Here is a 22,948-nt window from a genome sequence, read left to right as displayed (position 1 = left end):
TTGTTAAATCTGTCCCGTGGCTCGTTTTGTTCCGTTTGGCACCGACTCTCCTCCAGCTCACTTTGACCTGCTGTAATGAGACGGCACACAGCTAAATATATTTCCCGATAATGTGCAATCTCATTGTCCTGTTGCGAGGCTAACATCCTCCTCTCCCCCTTTCCTGACCCTGTCCAGGGTCCTCGTCTTCACCTTCTTCCTCCCTCGCTTTGGATCCTCTTTGGATTTATAAGATGGGTTCATTAAGAGAAAATTAACTCAGAAAAGAAAAGCAGAATAGAAGAAGAAACAGCCAAATGCAGACGAATAATTGTCAACATGTTCACATTAAATAGATAAAGGAGACATTAGATGAAACAGAAAAAACAGATAATAAGAGGGAAGAAGCTGAATGTGGATGATGGTTTTATAAAATTTTGGTGGACTGAAAATAAGTATGTAACTTCAATAAAAATATGCTTTCTACATATTTGTTAAAACTGCTACCATGTCATGACAGTTTGTTATGAAACAGATAATTTGTGAAATGATTGATCTCCTCCACTTCCTTCCTCAGCTGTTATTGCTGTCTGGAGAAATGCACCGCTTCCGACCAAAAACAACCAGAGCTAGGAGGAGGGTCTTAGTGCTGTCAATCAATCTCATGTGTCCGTTTTCATTGGTGGCCATGCTCAGGTTAGCAGAGAGGGAGGGATGAGCAGCGTCACACGAGTGGTGATTGACAGCGCTAAGACACTCCTTTGTTGAATAAAGAAGGTGGAGGAATTTGATCTTTTTCACAGATTGTCTGCCTCATACTGTCAGGACATAGTGACAGTTTCAATAAATACGTACAGAAATATTTTTTTATAAATGTTACATGCTGCAACTTTAACACCATTTTTTATATTCAAGTGACATATTTTCATGTCACTGAATATTAGAATGTTCCTGAAAGGTCCTTGATGATGGTAACAAATATATTGTATAGATTTATTACACATAAAAATAATATGTTTCAAGTGTCTGTTTCTGTTAATTTTACTATGGCTTGGAGAAAATGAAAATCTAAACTTAAAAATAAATATAAACAACATAAAAATTCTTATGGCAGTATGGTGAACACAGTCCTGAAATTTTAAGAAGAGTTTAAAAAGCAGGCAGTGAGGAAGACTAATGTGCAAAGATAGGTTGTATATTTTCATGTATTCTAATGCATCAGCTTAATTTCATGAACACAATCATCATTTCTGTAAGTTATTGGTTTCATTTCTCCTGGCATGTCAGTGATTGCCAGCAGCCTTTCATCCTGTCGAACCGATAACTTAGGAGGATTTTCTGTTTGCGCTGACATGTTGTAAATGTGCAGACGCGGTCTTAATTAAACTCTTACAGATGAAGCTTTCAAGAAGCGTAACGGATCATGATCTACAGCAACATCATCTGTATAAATCACACAGATATGTAACGTGTGAAGCTGTGTGCGGTTTGTCTTCTGCGGTAAACAGCTTTGATTATTTATTGTTTTTCCTTTTACACATGAATAACTTTGGATCGTTTATTTCAGTTTTCTAAGTCTGTCTGGAATGTGAATCACAGATTAGAGCATCAGTTTAATTAAGCAAAGTGCTCATTTATTAGATTGCACAGATGGAAGAAACTGATATTTTTTGGATTTTCTTGAGTTTGGGTTTAAATCTTTCAAAAATCAAATGAGTTGATGTCATTAATAAATGGGTCATAATTTAATCTGTTAGGAAAGTGTGATTTATATTACTGAACTGCACATAGTAACTGCCTTTAATCATATTTTCAAATTTACTGATATTTATTTATGCTCTCATAGAATCAACAGTGGAGAGAATTGCAAAACTAACATTTCTGAGGGCATGTCAGGGCATTTTTTTTTTTTTTTTTTTACCATAAATAACTTAAATTTATTGTGACAATAAAACAAAGATAATTATAAGAAACAATACATTCATTCATACCAATACAATATGTATTTAATAAAACAAAAATAAGCTAAATTCAGTCAAGTGAATAGTTCCCAGATCATTTTTATGGCTATTTAGAAATGTGGTCAACAGTAAAATCAGAGTTAGTGTTCCTGTTGGTGTATTTTTCTACCAGTACAGATTTATCAACTGTGTTTATAAATCCTGCTTTAAATTACTTTTCTTGTTGAACTTTATGATTAGAGCAGTTTCTCTTTCTTTATAAAACAATCCCAGACATTCAGCACAATACAACAAATTATATATATTCACACTTTACAAGCATCAACTCCCCATTTACCTCCCCAGACAGGTGAGCGATATCAGCGACTACAAGCAAAATTATCCCACCGAGTCCATCCTCATGAGCTGGATTTTCCTGTCCCATGCTTCCTAAACTTCTGATTGATTTCTGGACTGGATGATAGAAAGAGAGAGAGTTGTGGGGTAGAAGTAAGAAACATTCATATGGGGTAAAAAAAATTTTAAAATGATTGAACGAAACAAATTGAAATCTGAGGACTGAAGTAAGCAGTCTAGACATCTGAATGTAAATGAGAAAATGATGTGGAAAGAGTCAAAAATGAATAAATAAAGATGGGGGCAGAGGAAAGAAAAGGGCAGATAAAAATGACACAGAGAAATAAAAACTGAAAACTGAAAAAAGATTGAAATGAGCTAATAACTGTAAAGACAAAAATGTTAACAAAAAGGGGCATGCGGAGGCAGCCATAGTTTGTAGGAGGAAAATTTCAAGTGTTTCAAATATTATAAGTCTTGTGGAGTTTAAGGATGTTGGCATACAGGCAAATATTGAAAATTATTTCAATACAGAAAAAAAATGTATAGCTGAAATAAGTATGTGGAAGCCTGCACAAGGAAGGAAAGCATCAAAGGTTATTTCTAAAGAAACTGGGGAGTTAGAGTGTTGTATCCAGACATATTAACTGAAAGTTGAGTGGAAGGCAAAAGTGTAGTGGAAAAAAGGGCACAAGCAACAAGTATAACTGAAGCCTTTTCATCTTTTTTATATTGGAGATTACTTTTTTATATTGGGTTGAATAACTTTTCTTGTCTGTAACAAATAAAATATTAATTTGAAAACTGCCTTTTGTATTTACTCAGGTTATTTTGTCAGATACTAAAATTTTAAATGTGATGAAAGTAGCAAAAACTGAATAAATATTTGTGTAGTATGTGTAAAACTCACATTTATCAACGTATTCTTTGAGAATATTAATGTTTCTTTGGCTCAGAGGAGTGGCAAAGTTTACTTTTACCTCAGGCTGGGCCTGCATGCATGTACAAAATGCAAAGCAAAAGAATCTAATGGGTGCTATAAATAAATTGTGAACAAACACAGACAGGAGGAGAAGAATTTAAAGAAAAGGCACAAAAGACCAAAAGTAGACGCAAAATGTGACGATGGAAGACAACGACTAAGAAGGAAATGGAAAAAGAGTCCAAATAAATAAAAGAAGACTGAAAAAAGTAACAGTGATGAGATAAGATGTTGAAACAGGAGAACGTGAACTAAGGCAGTGTGAACATAAAGGGAGAAAAAAAAAATCAAATGGAGGTACGTCATCAAATAAAGAACTGAGTATGAGAACGGATCAAACGCTGCTGAAGTAGGTCAGGAAGAACCAGACTGAACAAGAGAAAAGATAAAGAGCGAGAAAAACAGACATGACTGAGGTCACATTTTTAGAAATAAAAACATTGTAATATTCTCGCTGCGGGTTGTTGAAATAAAACCCTGCGTAGGCTTTTATCGATTCCCCCCATGCAGTCTGTTTGTTCATGTTTACAAGACAAACAGGGACAGGGCAGGAGGCAAACTGAAGTGGTAAAGAGCGAGCGCGGCAGAGTGTAAATGTGAGGTGGGTCGGTATTGATCCGAGTCTGCCGCTCATACATCGACTGACCAGGAGATCAGGAGATAAGGGCTGATTACATGGCAGTTAACAAGAACATGAAAGGAAAGTCTGGTGAGACAGGTTCATGCCCTCATCCCCAAACCCACAAGACCTTTTAAGGAATATAACCTGATGAATATGATGCTGGATTTAGCACCATAGAGTTGAAAAGGTACAAGTCACAAAGATGGAGATCAGAAGAGATGCCTATACATTTCACACACCCCTTATAAGTGACTATTGCTTTACATGACTATCACCTTGATCCAAATCCAAGGTGATTTGGATCACCTTGGATCCAAATCCAAGGTGATCCACCCTACCCTAACCTTCTTTTCTAATTAAAAGAAGGTTACTTTAGGAAATTCCATTGTATGTGTCCTTTTGGTGCTCCTTTGTTGTGCTTATTCAGTATAAGGAGCAGAGCTACTTATGATGGGATTCCTTCTCAGGAAACACCTTCAGTTAACTATATAATCTTTACCACTCAACAGTACAATTTCCCTGCAGAGAATAAGGTGTTGCCTTTTGCTCTTGATGCTAAAAGGTTCAGAAAAGAAAAAGAATGTAAAATGTCTATCTATTAGCCAGGGTTTCGTTTTGAAATAGCGGTGTAGTGTGGTGAACAGTGTGTTTCAGAAAGGCCCAGTGTCTCCAAGCAGTCGGTCCCTAATATAAGTTTGTCAGATCTCTTACTGGGGCAGTTTTTGTTGCCTTTCAGCTGGACTTCAGTTTCTTTTTTGTCTAACAGGCACATCAAATACATATCAAAAACTGTTTCCGGGCATATCATTTTTGAAGGTGTAACTAAAGGCATTGAGGATCGTACTGAGGTGACTTGTAGAGCACAAACTCAGAGGCAAACCCATGTAAATTGCTGATCTTCAAGATGATGTCCTCAACAGGAAAATCCAATGTTTTGCTCACTTTAGTCCCTCATCTAGATGTTCAGGATTTCAGTACTATCACTGCACATTTCAAACACACAGACATAAAGATTTTTGGTTCATAATCATCTACAATCATCATTGGAGATTGATGTAACCAACCGCACAGCCAAAAATGTCCGCATGCATCTTTCCTTACATTAGTTTGGACTCCCACCATTGTGTAGAGACGACTTTTACCAAGCGGTTTTGGGTTATACAGCTCTGATGCCAAGTTGTTGGGATTTGTCAAAGCATCCTTAGAAAAAGGACAGCTTATTAAAAAATCAATACTGTTCTGTTAGTTTCTCTAGCGATACTGGCTGAGCCAGCATTGCAGCTGAATGGATTTACCTACTGAAGTGACTGTGTGTTATCTTTGAAGATAACTGTACAAATTTTTTATACTCCTAGTCTAAGAATCCAAACATTCTTATTATCTTTTCAAACAGCCAAATCAATAGTTTGATGAAGACTTTCCGAAGGTTTTTCAAACTTTTTCTCCCCACTATGGCAGTGTTATGTCTTTTTATAAACTTGCTCAGGTGTATCAATACTTCTACAGTGGTAACATCAACAAAGGGAGCTCTGCAGCTTTTTTAGTTGATAAGATTGTTGGATCAGTTGGTGGTGCATCCTTTCACAGACCGTTTAGGCAACTCTTTACTTTTAATCTTGCGTTTCAAAAACAACAAAGATAACAGTGGCCTGTAAATAAACCATGTGGCGCAGAATGTGTTAGAGCTGCCTAACATTAGTTTTATCACAGAAAAAAAACTATTAAAAAATAAAACCCATAAAAATAGTGGTTGATTGAGACTTATCAGTATTTAAATGGGACTATACAGTTCCTATAAAAAGCATTGACTCACTTGGATGTTTTTGCTTTTAGAAATATATCTTACTTTATTAACTCAGATTTAAAACAAATGTCCATCGTGAGGTATTAGCTTTTATTTATAACACCCTGCTGGCCAGCTTACAGCCCACCAGCAGTAACTTTAAAGTACAGTTACCTTAATAAAAGTGATGAGTGATGCTATTTTTGTTTTGGCCAGTTTGTTTTACCACTGTATGTGCTGCATAATGTCTGCTGGAAAACACAAGTGTTTGCAGAAATACCAACATGTACAAAGTGCAAGTGTAAATGTTGAGTTGAGGGCCGCGGCCACCGGTATCTTATTTGGATTAAAGGTGACAGAGACACTAAAACAGCTCATTCTGAAAAGAGCTCAAAATATTCAAATCTGAGCAACTGACATTTCATTATGTGAGAATAATTTTGTGCAGAAAATGTAATGAGCAGGCATATCCATACACCTATCCTAACCTGTTCAAGAAAACATAATAGTTGCCCCATAATGATGTTAAAATGTTTCTTTTTTTCCTCCCAAACCCAAAATCGCAGGATGTTTTGCCACATGCTGCTGAAAAAAAATGAGAAGATGGTTTCAGTAAGGCCATTTTTCACAATATTTTGAGGGATAGACTCAGATCATAATTGCTTGGTCAGATAATTTATCCGTTTTCAGCTGGATAAAAACACATGCTGGTCCTTGGCTAACACACAGCTAATGATGACTGGGCCTTGATGTTCCCCACAGCAAGATTTGGTTTGAAAAATATCTCATTTCTCCTACAGACTTCAGTGTCATGACTTGTTGGCACATAAAAAAGGTATCATAATATGTGAAATAAGTTGCTCTGCCTCCTGGAAGTGTTAGCTATAGCCGCTTGTTGTTTGCCTGTATTATTCAACTCAGAATGACAGCTTGTCACTTGGTGCTGGCTAGGTTGGATGATGGAGTTGTGTATCACTGCTGAAACTCAGAGGATTGATATAAAGTCACTTGCTTTTGTCCCGATCGCTGTCGAGCTTCATGCTTTGTCAGCATCCCGAGGCAATATGAAAAGAGAGAGCAGGAGCAGAGGAGGGATACGATGACCACGGGTAAATTATTCATATTTACCTGCAATGTGGGAGATGCTGCCACTAGATACATGCAGCATGAGAAAGATTCCACTCAAACTGCCTTGCTCATTTTTTCTCATCTTTGAACTCTCTTTTTACTTTCAGTAATCTGCTTTTTGCACACTGTTTGGCAACCAAAGCTTACTGTTGAGGTGGAGAATTGCCCCTTTTTATAAAAGCTGCTGATTTCCTTACAGCCTGTTGAGAAGAGAAAAAGGGCAAAGTGTCTCAGTAGGGAGCAATGGCTATTTATTAGAAATGGCTGCTAGCTACACCTCCAGTCTGACTGAAATACTAAAAGAGGAGAATATTATAGACTCTGCAGCAGAGAATGAGCATGGGAAAGATGGAAAGTGAGAGGAGGGTAATAGGGAGCAGAGGGAAAAAATATTAAATGGGTGAATATTAAACCTTCTGGACCTGCAGGGTTATGGGACGCAGGACTCTTTGTCTTCAGAAAGTTATAAACTCACCTCAAGGAGTTTGCAGTTTTGTTGTGATAACTGGTCTCCAGAGTGGGCAGTTCAGCTCTTTTGTTCTTGGTTGTATTTTCCTCTTAGTTATCCAGGTTTTCAGGATATATTGTGTAATCTGCAGCACTGTTTGTTGCAGATTAACTCTCTAATTTATTTTTCTTAGTTATCCATTGTTGTTGGCATCAAATCTCTGTTATTACTGCATTAGTCCAGATTCCCACTGAGCCCAAATAAGTTTGACCATCAGATCTGTAATTTATTGGAAAAACTGTACAATCATTTTGCTTATTTCTTATCCCTCTAAAAGCCATTTTTAAATGATCTATTGGCTCGCTGTTTTCTTTTGTCTCAAATTCCCATTTGCCTTTAGCTAATTTCTACCCTAGCCTTCACATCTCCATTAGCCTTTAACTCTACCATTTGCTTTTAGCTCAATTCTTCATTAGCCTCAAGCTCAACTCCCCTTTAACCATTAGCCTAGCTTTCCAAAAGCTCTCTGTTGGCTGTATTGTCACCTCTTCATTATGTCAAATATTCAGAAGTCAATGTCTTTACTCTCTGTTGGCTGATAGTTCAACTCTCTGCTACCCTTTTGGTCAAATCTCCATTCACCTTTAACTGAAGTCTCTGTTAGCCTTTAGCTCAAGTTTATGTTAGCCTTTAGCTTAACTCTCCATTAGCCTTTAGCTCAACTACCATTTCTTTTATCTCAATGCTTCATTAGCCTTGAGCTCAACTCCATTTAACCATTAGCCTAGCTCTCCAAAAACTAAACTCTGTGTTGGCTATATTCTCACCTCTTAATTATTGATAATATTCATATTCATGCCCTCTGTTGGCAGATTGTTCAACTCTCTTCTAGTTTGTAGCTCAAATCTGCATTACCCTTTGTTCAATTTCTGGTAGCCTTTAGCACAAGTCTTCATTAGCCCTTACATCATGTCACCATTAGCCTTTAGTTCAACTTTCCATTGTCTAAAAACCTTATTTTGTACAGCTCTTACTTGCCTGTTAGCTTAGCTGCTTTTAGATTATATCTCAGCTGACTTTGTTCAATATTTCAATTGCTACGTTAAGGTCCTTAACTCTTCATAAAATGTTAGCTCAAGTACCATTATCTCAGTTCCTTGAGTAGCTCATCTTACAGAATTAAATCTAAATGATCCAAATAAAACCTAAACAATGTTAGACATCAGACCAGACATATATCTTGCATACTTGAATGAACTTTAATTTACATAATATAAAATACATATTAAAATAATATAACATTCTGATATCCCTTTAAACTAATCTAATTTGACATAATTCTTCTCAAGTCAACAAGAATACAAGTCAATACAACTGGATTATTTCATTTATTTATTATTATTTAATTTTAATAAACTATTTATTGAGGACTTGACTCTTGCTTTTTGTTTTCAGGAATCTAAACTGAATCTTTCCTCCATGCCTTCTCAGGCCCTTTCAGGGAAATCGAGACAGTTACAAGTTTCAGCAGAGATGGTTGAGACAGATTGAGGGAAATTGGGTACACCATGACAGAAAATTACCCTTCATCCCCAAATCAGTGCGGAACACAGTGATCATCACAAATCGTTTTTTATCTAGCAGCGTGGAGAGTCGAATTTCCTCTGACAAGGAGTAGAGTGGGTCTCACGCCGCCAAACGTCTAGTCAGCGGTCATAATTTCATGGTTGGAAACCTGAAGCTGCACAGATTTGCTGAGCTCCCAGCAGAGAAGTGGTAGTGGAGTGTGGACTTTCTTTGAAAGGTTACTGGTCCCTGACATGATAATCAGTCAGGGGGTTTTGTACCTCTGGGGATTAGTGGACATTGAATTCCTGATGGTTAATAGGAGGGCTTTCCTTGTTCCTCAAATCATCTTCTTGTATCTGTGTTGTTTACTGCAAGCTTCCAACTACAAAACTCTCTTTGACTGCTAATGATAACCCTGCTGCCACATGCAGAGCACACATTAAAATTCAGAAATGATCAATCAGTTTTTGTGTTTGTGTCGACAATATGCATTAAAATCCAGGACAGCACTGTAGTACAGTGTATAAACATGAACCCAAGCTGGCCTAAATTCGAGCAACATTGAGTTTTATCATCTTTAGGGTTTTGGGGGCAGAGGGTGGGTTTTTTTTTACTTCCTACAATAAAAAAGCCTTTTTTTTTATTTGAAAGGGATATTAATAAAATCTGGTAAATGATTTTTAGATGATATTTTGCTTCTATTTAATTTTTCACTTCACTTTTTTGTGTTGAAATTTTGTGCTTTTCTAGACCAACTCCTATTTTGCCTATTTGGAAATATTAGTACTGTATTGATGGACGGACGGACCGACAAAATTGTTGATGTTCTTTTTGATTGATAAACAGTCTGCACTCAGATATGTTGTTTTTCATTTTCCTCTTTCATCCAACTGGATGTTTTTGTTACATTCACTCAGTCTCCCTTCAGCTGCTGACTTCCTCAGGGATGCATTATTCATTTTACTCTGTATTCTTCCCTCTGAGCATCAGAGTCTAGAATTGATTTAGTGACCAGTGAAACATGGTGACCAATTTGATCTGCCTACTCTACACAGGTGATAAAGCCTTTCAGAAGTGTGACCTGCAGTTTGAATTGTGGAGAAAAAAGGAGTGCCTTGTGTCAGAAGACCTGAGGTTTTGGGGAAATGTAGTAAAATGTGAAAAGAGCGAAACTACAGCAGGAAGCTGAACAGGCTTACCTAATTTAATATGGTGTTAAATCTGAATGGGTGGAAAGTCTCCTCAAGTTCTCAGTATTTGCACTCCATCAGTTTCAGCTCCAAAAGACACTGTAGGCTCTGCAACAGCAGTTAGTGTCAAACTGATCTACAACGTCTGCTTAGACGCCATTCTTCTTCAGTCAACAGTTCACTGTTATGATTCAATGCATAATTGGCTTTCTACCAACACCATTTATTTTTATTTCTTCTTCTTGGCACGTTTCGTTTTGGCTTTTGACTCGAACCAGGATGGAAGACAAGTGTTTTGTTATTAATTATTACAGCTGGCAAACACAGCTGGTACAAGCTGCCATTACCTTTAATCCACATTAAATTGGCTGCTTAAAATAAAAATATATCCAAGTATGTGTGTGTGTTTTTTTTTTTTTTCACAGTCTGTGAGAATGGGAGGGGGAATGTTCATATAACAATGGTAAAATGTCAGAATTATGTGATTGTGTGCTCATGAATGCCAGCAGATAAACAAAGGCTTTTGGTATTCAGTCAGTGTCGCTCATGCATGTCTACCGCCTCAACCAATCACCGAGATTATTCCTGCAGGGAGTTTCTTTTGTGGCGTGTATGTCTCTGTATTTCATCACCTCTGAGATACTTCAAGCCTCAGCTGATGATATCTGGTCCTGCTCGGAGTACTACCTCATAAACACCTCGACACGGACATGGATTCACATGGACACACAGCTGCTCTGGTGCTTGCATTAATCTTTAACAGCATCGTTTATTTTCTCATCCTGACCCTCCGCCCCAAACGCTCCACCAACATGTCAGAGCTGTGACGTATTGCTGCTTCCTGCTCGCTATTCATGTGCACCGTGTGATCCAGATGATCAGATAAATCACACTTTATTCACCGGAGGTGCACATGAATGGAGCTGTCTCGTTCCCCTGCCTTTGAATGCTTCTCCACCAGGCAGCGGAGCTGAAAATATCTGCATTTTCACCGGTGGAGGAGTCTGATTATGGACAAATTTTAAGTTGAGCTGAACATCTGGGTTCTCACTTTCATAAACTGATCTGGCCTTAAAGCTGTGAGAATTAAGTTTTATATAAAATAAAAAATAAGTGTTTTTACATAGTTGTTAGAGCTTTCATCATGTCGTGACAGTGTAATATGAGACAGATAATATGTGAAAAGTTTGATCTCCTCCACCTTCTCCCTGAGTTCATGTTGCCATGTGAAGAAATGCACCACTCTTGACCAAAAACAACCAATCAGAGCCAGGAGGAGGGTCTTAGCACTGTCAATCATCTCAAGAACATGCTGCTAATTAACCTGTAAAGGGACTGCAGATATGAATTAGCTTATGCTATAATCTGATGCACCACATCAAATGGTGACATTATGTCTGAGCTGTACATTCTTCCTTTCTAAATAGAGTTTTTTTTTTTTCTTAAATGTGTTAATGGCAGAGAAACAAATGACTGTTAGCTCCTAAGAACAGTTGTAAACGGCATCATGGGGAAGCATTGTTTTGATGACATGCTGAACGGGGTGTCGGAAAGGGTAGGAAATTCTTAAAGAGACAGAGACCCAATTTCAAGGCAGAGTCAAATTTCTTTTAAGTTATGTCTTTTGTGCACAAAATGCCAAACAAGTGGTCAGTAGTTAAGGGACTGTTAATTAAAAATATCAAATATAATTGATTTTTGTCATTTAAAAAAAAATGCAGATCTAAATCAAGTTTGTTGCTGTATGACCACCACAGTAAAAGCCTACACTTATTGTTTTAGGATTCTAGAATATACCACCAATAAAAATATGATATGCATACAAACATCACAGAGTGTTATTTCCCTCTTAATCTATTTCTGAGTGAGCAAGCAGCAGATAATTTAAATGTTACCTCAGCTTCTCAAAAGCTTCTCTGAAATGTCACTTTTTAAACATTGATTGAAAAGACCTGACACTTAGTGGTTGCCTTTTTTCACACTATATGGTCAATTATAGTACTGTAAAATACATATTAACCAGCCATACCTTGTTCTATCTGATTTACATCTTGTACTGACGAGGCGTTTTTCAAAAATTAACTCAATCTATTTAAAAGAGGAGCAGAAGTGCCTCCACCTGTAGGGGTGATTAAGGAGAGAGTTATCTATTCCACACGGGTGAGCGAGAACATGAATTTGCATAGAGATGTTTTATATTTCCCTGTTTTTGATAGGTTTATCTGTGTTATGAAGAGTTCCCCCCGAAGGAGAGAGACTGTAAATATTCCCGGTGTTCAGAGAAAGTCAACCATTAAACACCTGTTTAATTAAAGAATAGCAAAATATGTCAGACTTGTTCTGCCAGAAGCGCTTCAGTCCAGGTGTTGTCAGTATAAAATAAGTTTTTATGTATTTTGCTTGCAGCAAAGGAGTGAATTTTCCAAAAAATAAAGCATGTGGTTATGTTCATTAAATTTCCAAAATAAAATTTGCTCTCTGTGGCACCTTCATCTACCCCCTGAGAGGAATGTTTGACTAATCCTACTTGCTCAACAGTAAGCTAATATGTAATACTTTATTTCACCAATAAAGTAGTCAGATTTCTTTGAAGGTAAATGTGTAAATGATTATTGAGCCAATACTTTAAAATATTTTTTGCATATTTGTCTTATTAAGTCCATTTTTATGTAAAGGTGAACTATTATGTTTCCTTGAACAGGGTAGAATTGGTCTATGGTCTTGTCAAAACATGTTGGACGTCCACTTCAGTTGCTAGGTGACAGGACTGGGCTTTGAAGATTTGTGACATTACATTTGAAAGGTTTTTGAAATTACTCGTTTTCCTGACACCACAAAATTTATTCATTTATTGCCAAAAAGAGTTTGTTGGTTGTTTTAAGTGCTTGTTCAGTTTTTAGAAGCAGTTGAAACCCAAATGGAAGAATAAAAGAGAATGAACAATTAAGGAAGTCCGTGGCTTCATTTGACAGAAAAAACATTTTTGTCACCCTCCTTTAAGCGCAGTGTAAAAATGAAGAGGTCGGGAAAATGACATGTTGTGACGGGAATTTAGTCGGACTAAATTCCCGTTTAATCTGTGAATTGAGGAAACGTAACAAAAATTACTGTTTAACACATTTGAGAGTTTGGTTCTCCATCGTGCTTACTGTTGAAGACTTGAATGTGTCATTGAGCAATGGCTGTTTGGACTCCCAGCAGCTGCTCAAAACGCTTTGAATTGCATTTAGTCATGGCTATTGATCTGCACCTGATGCTTAGTTGATTTGATGTGACTGAACGGTTGGGTTTACCCCAAGCGGCGCCTGCACTGGCACTACGGTCAATCAGAGCCTCTGGGTGAAGGGCCAGCCAATTACCTTCTGTGTGTGTTTTGTTTTTCTTCAGTGCTGTTATATTGTGCCTCTTTGCAATCAAGCAAAACAAGAGAGGAGTAATAGTTGAAGTTAGACTCAGTTTGCAGAGCTCTAGAGTTGAAAGTCACCACTGGAGTTCAATGTCACTGACGGTAATTTTTTTTATTTTTTATTTTACTGTCCATGTCCTAAATGCACAACAATGTTTTAAATAATCCTCAAATTCTCAGTTTTATGATGAAAAATGTCCAATAATTAAAAGGGTAATCTGTCAAAATTACAACTATTAATTGCGGATAAGCATAAATGTAGGAAAGACTGGTAAGGTGAAAGCAATGGCTGAAAAAAATCTTGTTTCCAGTTTGTTGATGGGACAAGTGAGTTTGAACAAATATCTTAGCCTACCTGGAATAAGACAAAACTAACTCATGTAACTTTTTCAGCTACACGTACTAACTTGTTTTAAGTCAGTCATCCTTAAATATTAATAAAAACTATTATTTCCAATGGACTTAACTACTAGTTAAGAAATTTCTGACATAAAACAAGCTCTTATATTTTGCGGAAAAGTTTTCTTGTATGTTAGTTCTGTCTTACTTAGTGTGTACTGAGATATTTGAACTAAAAACTAAACCAAAAATGCTTCATTAGATTTTGTTTTTGCAGTGTAGTGATTACTCGTATAAAAAAATGACATATTCTGCAGCTTTAAATAAATAGATCCTCAGTGTTTTTATGATATATTTGATTCCTTGCTTTGCTGGTCGTCATCTTACTGACTACCAGCAAATAAAATGCTGCAATAAGAGAAGCCTTATAGACCAACTTTCTTTCAAAATGTTGTTGTTTTCTTTAAAATGTTAACCCTCATATTATCCAGAAAGAGCATTCTCCCTTCTTGTTGTGAGGCAAGCCGAGGGCCGCTGTGCACTCCGACTAGAGCCATATAGATTGGCAGAGTCTCACAGATTATGTCCATTGATTGGACAGAAGGGGTTTGTGGTTTCAATTGATGCAGCTTTGTGTCTGATTTTCTGTTCTGTGATTTCAGGGGCCGAAGGAGCAGTGTTCAGCAAATCTGTGGAGACGCCGCATGTCAGAGCCGAGCCATTCAAAGAGCTACGGTGAGTCGGGCTCTGCTCAAAGACCGGATTCATGGAAAGGAGCCTTTTATTGACATTCTTTTACACCAATTAACATAAAACAATTCTAAACAAATAATTAAAGGTTATAAAGATACAATACAGATTTTTAAAAAAAAAACACTGAATACATTACCAAGGCTGTTTATTAGAAAACTACACTGCAAAAGCACATCTTACAAAGTATTTTTGTCTAGTGTCTAGTGCAAATATTTTATTACATGTAAAATAAGACAAAATTTACTTTTTAACAAGAAAAAGGAGATTCTTTAAGTCAATTATTCTTGAATATAGATTTTTTTTTTCATGTACAATAACAACATCTTTCCTATTTTAATTGACAAAAATCTGCCATTGGCGTAGTGCTTGTATCTATTGACTTAAACCGAGTAGATTTATCTTGCTGAACAGCTACTCTAAGTTATTTTGTCTTAATTCAAGTGGACTAAAATATTTGTATTAGAAACTAGATTAAAAAATTATTAGTTTTTGATTATTTTTTTTTTACTTTTGAAAACTTTTGAAAACTTTCTGATCTTCAAAATTCAAATAAAAATTCAGCTCAGAAAATTTCCAAGTTTTTGTTTTTTTCAAGTGTGTGAAATCAACAAATTTTCTCACAAATTGTTTACGAGAAATTTTAAGCTTTATCTAAAACTTTCTGAGTTTATTGATGGAAATGTACTCAACTTTTTCTATCTGACTCTAACATGCTGTTGTGGAACTCTTCAAAAACGACTGAAAACTATCCTGTTCCCTTCGTCTATGAAGGGCTACAGGACTATTACAAGATGCATGAACAGCATTATTTCACACTGAATGGAGTAGTGATTAGCTACTTTATTCATTTTCTGTTCTAATGAACTCAATATTTCTTTTCTGGGCTATTGAACCAATCTATAAGAGGAAAACACAATTAATAGACATTAAGTTAGTCTTTCATGGGGTCAGTACTTTCTTTTGAGGGGCCAGTAATTCAGTAGTTATAGCTTTAGATTTGTATCCAGTGAGACCATGAAAACAACCAACAATAAAGCATATTACACCACATTTAAAAAGAATGAATTGTTGATGTTTTCTGATGTTGATGTTTTCTTATTGATGTAAAACAGGCACAAAGCAGCCTAAAATATGCTTACATGATGTTGATTCCTGCAGTGTGTATTTCAAGAAATGAAAACTTAGCTGCTGAGCCTCAATTGTCACTCCAGATTGACCATTACAGGAGAGGATATTGCTTTCAAACAGTAAAAATAGTTTGACAGCAGTAACAACACAGGCAGAAAAGAATGGAGTTGTAAAATTACAAGACTGATTGCTGTTGTTTTCAAGATGCTTTTTTACCGTGGAGTTGTTTTTTTGTTGTTGTTTTTTTTCTTTGCCTTGGTTCAGTTATAAATTAATTTTTTTGCAAGCCATTGTCTTTATGACTTATATCAAACACACAGCCAATTAAATCATCACCTTAGTTGGCTGCTTAATATTTTATTCCCATCAGTTTGATGTGATATTTGAGCCAAAACTGTTTATAAGCTTAATCTTGTTGGCAATAAGTCCCACATAGACATAAACAACTTAACAGCAATAACTCACAAATGTTTTTGGTTCGTAAACCATTCACATTTCACTCAGCTGCAGATTTTCACACCTTCCGGTTAACTGAAATGTCTAACCTGAGAAGAAGGCAGAAAAAGCGAATCAGTGAAGTGTGTAAAAACAGCTTTTTGTCATGGGTGGTTAACACTCTGTAATGATCCCAGTTTGTTGGAGCCAGAGTTGTGTTGTGTATCTGTGAGATCAATGGGTTCATCTTTGAAAACAGATGTTTTGTCCTTGTGCGTTTTCTCTTCCCTCTTTATCAAGAGCCTATTGTTTCTAAATCAAAACTTAAACCCTTATCACCGAGATGCAAAAGTGGATAAGATACAAGCAGTGACTAAAAGACACAGAAAATAGCTACAGCGGAGGAAAAAAGGTAGACCAGACCAAAACATTATGTCATCATTGTTTTTAACTGGATACAGAGCTCACTGAGAACTTAGCTGTAGTTATCACCTGAAACAACATCAAGCTGATTGTAAACATCACTGATATTGGAGAAACATTCACAGAAGTCCAAATCCAGCTGTCTGCAGCATTCAACCATTCCAAATTGTTTCACAGGATATGAGGTTCTTAAAGCAAAAGAAACCTGCTTTTATTTGTAGAAACAGCATCATCAGAGACAACAGATCTTACATACTGAAAGAAACAAATCCATGAACACCATTAAAAATGGATCCAGTGTCTCAGGATAAACCAAATCTGTTTACACTGGTAGAAACAAAATAATTACTGAATAGGATAAATCCTGGTTTTTAGGAGCTGGTAAACAGAAAACTGTAGTGATCAGATTGGCCTGGTTTATGTTTGCCCTCAATGAGGGTGTTTTTCTCTTTTTGTAGCAGCCTGGTCACACCTTCATGTTTCTGCTTTGAGCGAACGATGTCCAACCTAACACCTGCTCCTAAGTTGATGTTGCAGCCAAGCTTTTCACAATGTGAATCCACTACTTTTTCTCGGGGCAAATTATTGCCTCCTATAACAGCAATCAAAAGATTTTTGGTGAAATTAGTTTTGAGGGTGGAAAAGCTTTTGCACAGGTGCAGTAATCTTCGGCTTGCTGTGTGGTGTTTTCCATCGCTTCTTTCCCCCTACAGCGCAGGTTTTATGAGCGAGTGTGAGGTGTGGACGTCTCTCTAATGTAAATGTCTTGTTTATCATCTTTCTCTCGGCTGTGCTGTCAGTTGTGATGACAGTCAATCAGGGCAACAGAAACCCAGAGGAAAAAAAGAGAAAGGGATGTGATGGATGTTCGGGTGGAGAGAATAAGAAAACATTGAAGGAAAGGTGTAGTGAAGCGGTGGGACTTTAAAGAGAAGTGTGTCTAAGCAGTTACATCCTCCATATTTGTGTTGTTGTATGTCAATTATGACACAATTATAGTTTTCTTAGACGATTACAATAAAAAGTCTAAAATATTATTTCTTCCTGATCATATAAAAATGAGAAAATATTTATTTCACATTCACTCTGTTGAAAGGCTGTTCAAATCCTTTAACACCAGCCCCGTTTAACCCGACTCTAGATCGTTTATCTAGAAAGTCTGGTTGGTTTGAGGATGGGTGGATGGGTGAATGCGCAATCGAACTCTAAAGCGGACTATAAAAGTAAACTCTAGTCTGCCTAAAAACCCAGGTCTCAGTTCAGTTGAAGTGAACTCTAGTTTTGGATGCATATGTGAATGCCAAGCAGAATGCAGTAACCTGTAGAAACAAATTTAATCAGAAACCAATCTGCTTTCATCTGTAGAAACAGTCGTCAGCAGAGATGATGGATCTTACAAACTGATAGAAACAAATCCATGAACAGCATTAAAACAGATCTGGTGTGGCAGGATAAACCAAATCTTTTTTCACTGGTAGAAACAAAACAATTACTGAATCAGATCAATCCTATCCAGACTGTAGTGCAGGGCGATCTATGTAATTACAACCAAAACTAGTGCAAGGGTCTAGATCTAGTGGGAGAAATGGCTCATGGTCTTATACCAATGACAAAAGAGAAATCCTACAACTTCTAAAATCTGACACCACCCCATTTGTATTTACATTTTGTGAAAAAGGAAGTGTCTTCTTCAGATGTTGTTGTGTTTCCTTCAGTGGTTCTTTGTGCACTGCCACCACAGGTGAGGAGGAGAACAAAAAGGTTTTGGTTTGTTTGAAGCAGTGCAGTAAGACAATGAATCATACCAGCTCGTAATTGCTGTATAGAAGCTGGCATGATGCAAAAAAGTTTCATTTTCAGTTTTGCAAAATACACAAATTTCAATATGGTTAGAAAAATCACCTCATCCTAGTGGTTTTATCGAAAGTGTCTTTGAAATTGGTCTGGTTCCATTCAGCAAAATTATTTTCATATTTCCAATTTGTGCAATTTTATGGTCAGTGGAAATGCAGCTACTGACACAAGGTGGATAGCAATATGATTAAATTAAGCAAAAAAACACATCTTTGCTGTTTCCTTATAAAGATATGGAACATTATATAAAACCTGTGCTTAATTCAGAAAGCTCTTTCTGTATATGTGACACTCGGCATTCCACCATCGTGGAAATCTGAATTGCTATATTACTTCATTGTAGCCATGCTGTAAAGCTTTTATTGTTTGTATTGTAAAGCAAAACAAAATAGAAATGATCACTGCGCTGCTGGTTTTTAATCAAAAACGTATTGGAGCATCGTTTTTGTCATGTGTTTTTATTGTCGGCGTGTGTTGGCCCTTAGGCTTCACAGACAAAGCATTTCAATGACAAACATAACAACGATTCAGTGATGAGGTGATCGATGAGGTGATCGTCATCAATCACTGCTGCTTTCCTTTGTGGGATCATTTCAAACACTTAATGCCTGAAGAAAGTTTCATTGATAAAGTTCAGATAATTTGTGAACGCTCCAAAGCACCCGTCACGTCATCGTCTATATAATTTGACAGTTTGCATCCATGCGATTGTGTTTTTCTTCCTTCATTGTCCTCAGTTTGTACATCTTTGGCACCAGCCAGCCAGTTGAAGATGAAAAATGGCCAATTATGTCAAGGAAGACGTGAAAGCTCATTGGAGTGTAGCTAAAATCTAATCTTTCTCAAATCTCTGCAAATCCATAGCAGGTAGCAATCAAGCATCCAAATCCTATTTGAGGATATCATAACACCAGACATTTGCACATAAAAACACACGTCCCACCCAGAGCTGACACTTCTGTTATTGAAACCGTGGCCATCATATCCATCTGCGCAGTAATGTCTTGTCAACAGGATGTGTCCTTGCATCAGTCAGTCGTCTTTGGGAAAGTGAAACTCCAGCGTGGCTGAATTCGATAATGCAGCTTGATTTATCTCCATACTAACTCTGAGCACAGATAAAAAGAATATATATGAAGCCATAATGTGAACTGGAAGACAAACATGCACCGGAAAGTCTTTTTTTTTTCTTTCTTTCTTTTGCTTGAGCTGAGACTTGAGGTTATTTTCCTCCTTAAGAAGAGCGTAAAGGACAAAAAAAGTTTTAACTTTCAGAATCTTTTTAAAACTGTTGTTAATCTGACAGTATCTCAGTCTGGAGAGTTTTCTTCTCTCAGTGACTAGAGCCTTTTTTTGCTCCTTAATGTATCAGACTCAGATAAAGGCCTCCCTGTTGGATAAATCAATTAAAGAAATGAAGCTGAGTCAAATACAAGAGGGAAAACAGTTTAGCAGCACTTTCTTGAGTTACTTTATTTCTGGCAAATATTACCTCCATTATAGCTTGACTTTCTCTTCAAAATCTGTTAAAAATCTTTAACTTTTGTATTTTTCCAGACTCAAATAAGCAAAGATCTCAGTCCATTCCTTTTCAGTTTTCCAAAATATATCATGTTATCATTGGTGAAATCTCAGAAACTGAATAAACTGTTGTGACAGCTCTTGAAGTTTTCTGGATGGTCGATAGGTCATAAATACATCAGGGATATTTTTCACGGCCTGTTAAAAGTTAGAACTTTGAGGTGACTTTCACCCTGTTTTCACAGCGTTCCATGTTTATTGTTCTCCACTACACCTCAACAGGAGGAGACAGAGCATTTCGCATTATTTTACAAACAATGACACCTGGCTGCTGCATCACAAATCACAGATTAAATAAATGTTGCTTTTCAGCTAGTTTTCTTCACTTTTTCCCACTTTTTGTTTCTTTCCCTCATTGTCATCCACACTCTATTTCTTGCATGGTGGTGAAATACCTTCACCACGTGGTGAAATACCTTCACCACGTTATTCCTAACTCTATTAGGAAATAGACTTTAGCTTAATTTCTTTTAGGTTGAGGCCTTGCTTGTTGTTTTCCCCTCTGTTTTTGGAAGCTGTGCAGCTGGAGGGAGTTTTGCTCTTACGGTTTGATCAACAGACATTTGTTATGATGCGTAGTCATGGCAACAAGGCATTGTATAATTGGGAAGAACTGGTTAGCATCTCCAAAGCTCACATAACATCTAAACTACGACCCCAAACCTCAAAGGAGTTGAAAAAGGAGGCTTCATAGATGCAAAGATCACATCCCCAACTCCAACACCTCTGCCCGGTTTTCTAATCTGGGCAGCGATACAAGTTCAGCATCTTTTTAATAATTGCATTTTATTTCAATGTAAAACTAAAATAGATGAAAATATAGCGTGTTTGTTGTTTTTTTTTTCACTTTGGATGGCGTTTATTTTACTTTCAAATGTTTCAAAAGCAAGAACTGAACTGAAAATACTCAAATATTTTCTGTCAACGCAGTCAAGCATCTAAAATTAATCCAGTTTCAGCAATAAATCAGTTATTTTTAAGGATTGCACAACCAGTTTATTTTGAAGTTATTATTTGAAAATTACATTTTTCATGTACTCAAGTTATATTTTTGCTTGTATAATGTGTTTGGTGATCAAAAATGGGTTAGGAGAAACAAACAAAAACCAAAAACCTGGAAATAATTGCATTTTCAGTGAAATGCAATTAAACTTTTTCGATAGAGTGACATGTAAATCCTTTCAGAACTGCTGGGTTCCTGCAGTGCAGGTAATGGGTGCGGATCAAGGAGAAAGGAGTCACATTTAGCCAAAGGCAGGGAGCATTAAAGCTGCATGTTTCACATGCTGCACATCTACGGTATCTGCAGCATTAAAAACCTTTCGCCGTTATCTGAAGACGAACAATATGAGGAAGAAGCGCAGAAAGTTATTAACCTTTGATCCTGGTTGTAGATACGAAGCCGTGCCTGGGAAGAGGACGGGAAAAACTGATATAAAGGAGGAATAAAGCGGAGAAGAAAACAGGTCAGAGAGGAAGATGAAACTATATTGATCGCTGAGAGGAAATGAGCTTGTGCCAGTCGTAAAAGTAACACAGATGACATCATGGAAATAAACTATAAACCTACACCAGGTAGAACAGACTGGAAACATAAAATAAAACAGGTAGACGAGAGACTGAAGCTTGTTTTTTGTTTGATATAAAAAACAGACTAAAGAAAATGGAGGAGAAACAAAAACAAAGAAAAAGAGACAAGCATCAAATTCATGTGGGTCGTGAAGAGGAAATGAATGAGAGAGAATTCACAGCCGGACTCCCAGAGGAGGAACCTTAAAGAACGAGGGGAGATGAGAGCGTGGAGGCCTTTTCTTCAGCAGGCGCTTCTCTGAATGTTAACAGCAAATCTGCTTTGTTTGCTTTCAAACATTTCCTTATAGACAACAAAGAAAGCGACTGACTGATGAGGAGCAACAAACTTGTAGAGCAGCAAAGTGTATTGACATAGTTGCTACATGATCACCAGATGTCTTAGATTAAATGATGAATGACATGCTAAATAGAATGTGCATATATAGTGCAGTTATGGACATAAATGTTTTATTCACCTGTTGACACACATCATCAGCTGATCCAAAGAAAATTTGCCTTAAGAAGTTAAACTCAACACAATGACGTGTTTTTACATAATTTTCTGCATGATCTTCTGAAAAATGCAAAAAATACTTTGTCAGTAGAAAACACACTTTTGCTAACCAGCTAATGTACTAAAAGCAGAGCTAACTTTTCATTTAGCACTTCTGGATAAATTCTAAAGTGATAATTTACTTGGTTGTTTTGTAAACTTTCAGTTGGATAGAGTTTATTTGAAGTTTTGGCTATCAACTTTTAAGAATTCTTCAAGTAGTCAGCCTGTTGTATTCATGCTCTTATTTTGAAGTAGGGGAAGACTGATTACCCAGCATTATCTCATCTTCTCCACCCATGATGTGGTGCAGCAAATTATGTTTATTCTGTACCCAAATGCTGTAAATAGTATAAAATCTACTGATGTCCTGCGTGCTTTCTGACCAAAGCCCTATTGTGGTTAATTAGCCAAATTAGCAACCGAGTTAGCGATACATAACAACAATAAAACTGAAACAATGTGTGAAATGTTTGTTGTAAAGAATCACTTCCTGAATCTCAACTATACAGGTAGGTGTGCATTAACAATTCTGACATGTAGAGGACGATATAGCACGTTGCGTCATTGACATATGGTAGAAATTGACTTGGTTGAACTTATTGCTTTAGCATTAGCATTCTGCTAAATACCACTTTGGTATAGAGCATTAAATTAATGTTTATGTTTGGGCTTTAGAAGTAGTGCAAGTAATATTTTATTTTCCAATGTCCACCTTCTTTCTGTCTTCTTTTTGAGGCACCAACTCAGTCATTTAAAGTTTTGTCAAGATCTGGAGTTTTATGGGGCAAGAAAGTCCAGCAGTAAACCCTGAAATATAAGAATCAGATAGCTTGATGAGTGATTTAAATTTGTAATTCAGTACACTTATGTCCATATTTAAAAAGTATCATTATTTTAAAAAGT

The 22,948-nt window shown here is 36.7% G+C and overlaps 1 protein-coding gene across 2 annotated transcripts in view; it reads left to right on the top strand.

Annotated features, from left to right (window-relative positions):
* The window catches only part of sgcd (sarcoglycan, delta (dystrophin-associated glycoprotein)), a 173,889-nt gene that overhangs the window by 139,418 nt on the left and 11,523 nt on the right, over positions 1-22,948 (top strand). For both annotated transcript variants that reach the window (XM_015048904.1, XM_015048903.1), the window contains one exon: positions 14,406-14,478. In XM_015048904.1, coding sequence (XP_014904390.1) covers positions 14,406-14,478 — 73 coding nt within the window. The remainder of the gene's footprint in view (positions 1-14,405; positions 14,479-22,948) is intronic.

Source organism: Poecilia latipinna, unplaced genomic scaffold, assembly GCF_001443285.1.
Source record: "Poecilia latipinna isolate Pla-1442-1.1 unplaced genomic scaffold, P_latipinna-1.0 Scaffold911, whole genome shotgun sequence".
In the NCBI taxonomy this organism is placed as follows: Eukaryota; Metazoa; Chordata; class Actinopteri; order Cyprinodontiformes; family Poeciliidae; genus Poecilia; species Poecilia latipinna.
The sequence above is the reverse complement of the archived record's forward strand: the minus strand, read 5'-3'. Positions and strand labels throughout refer to the sequence as shown.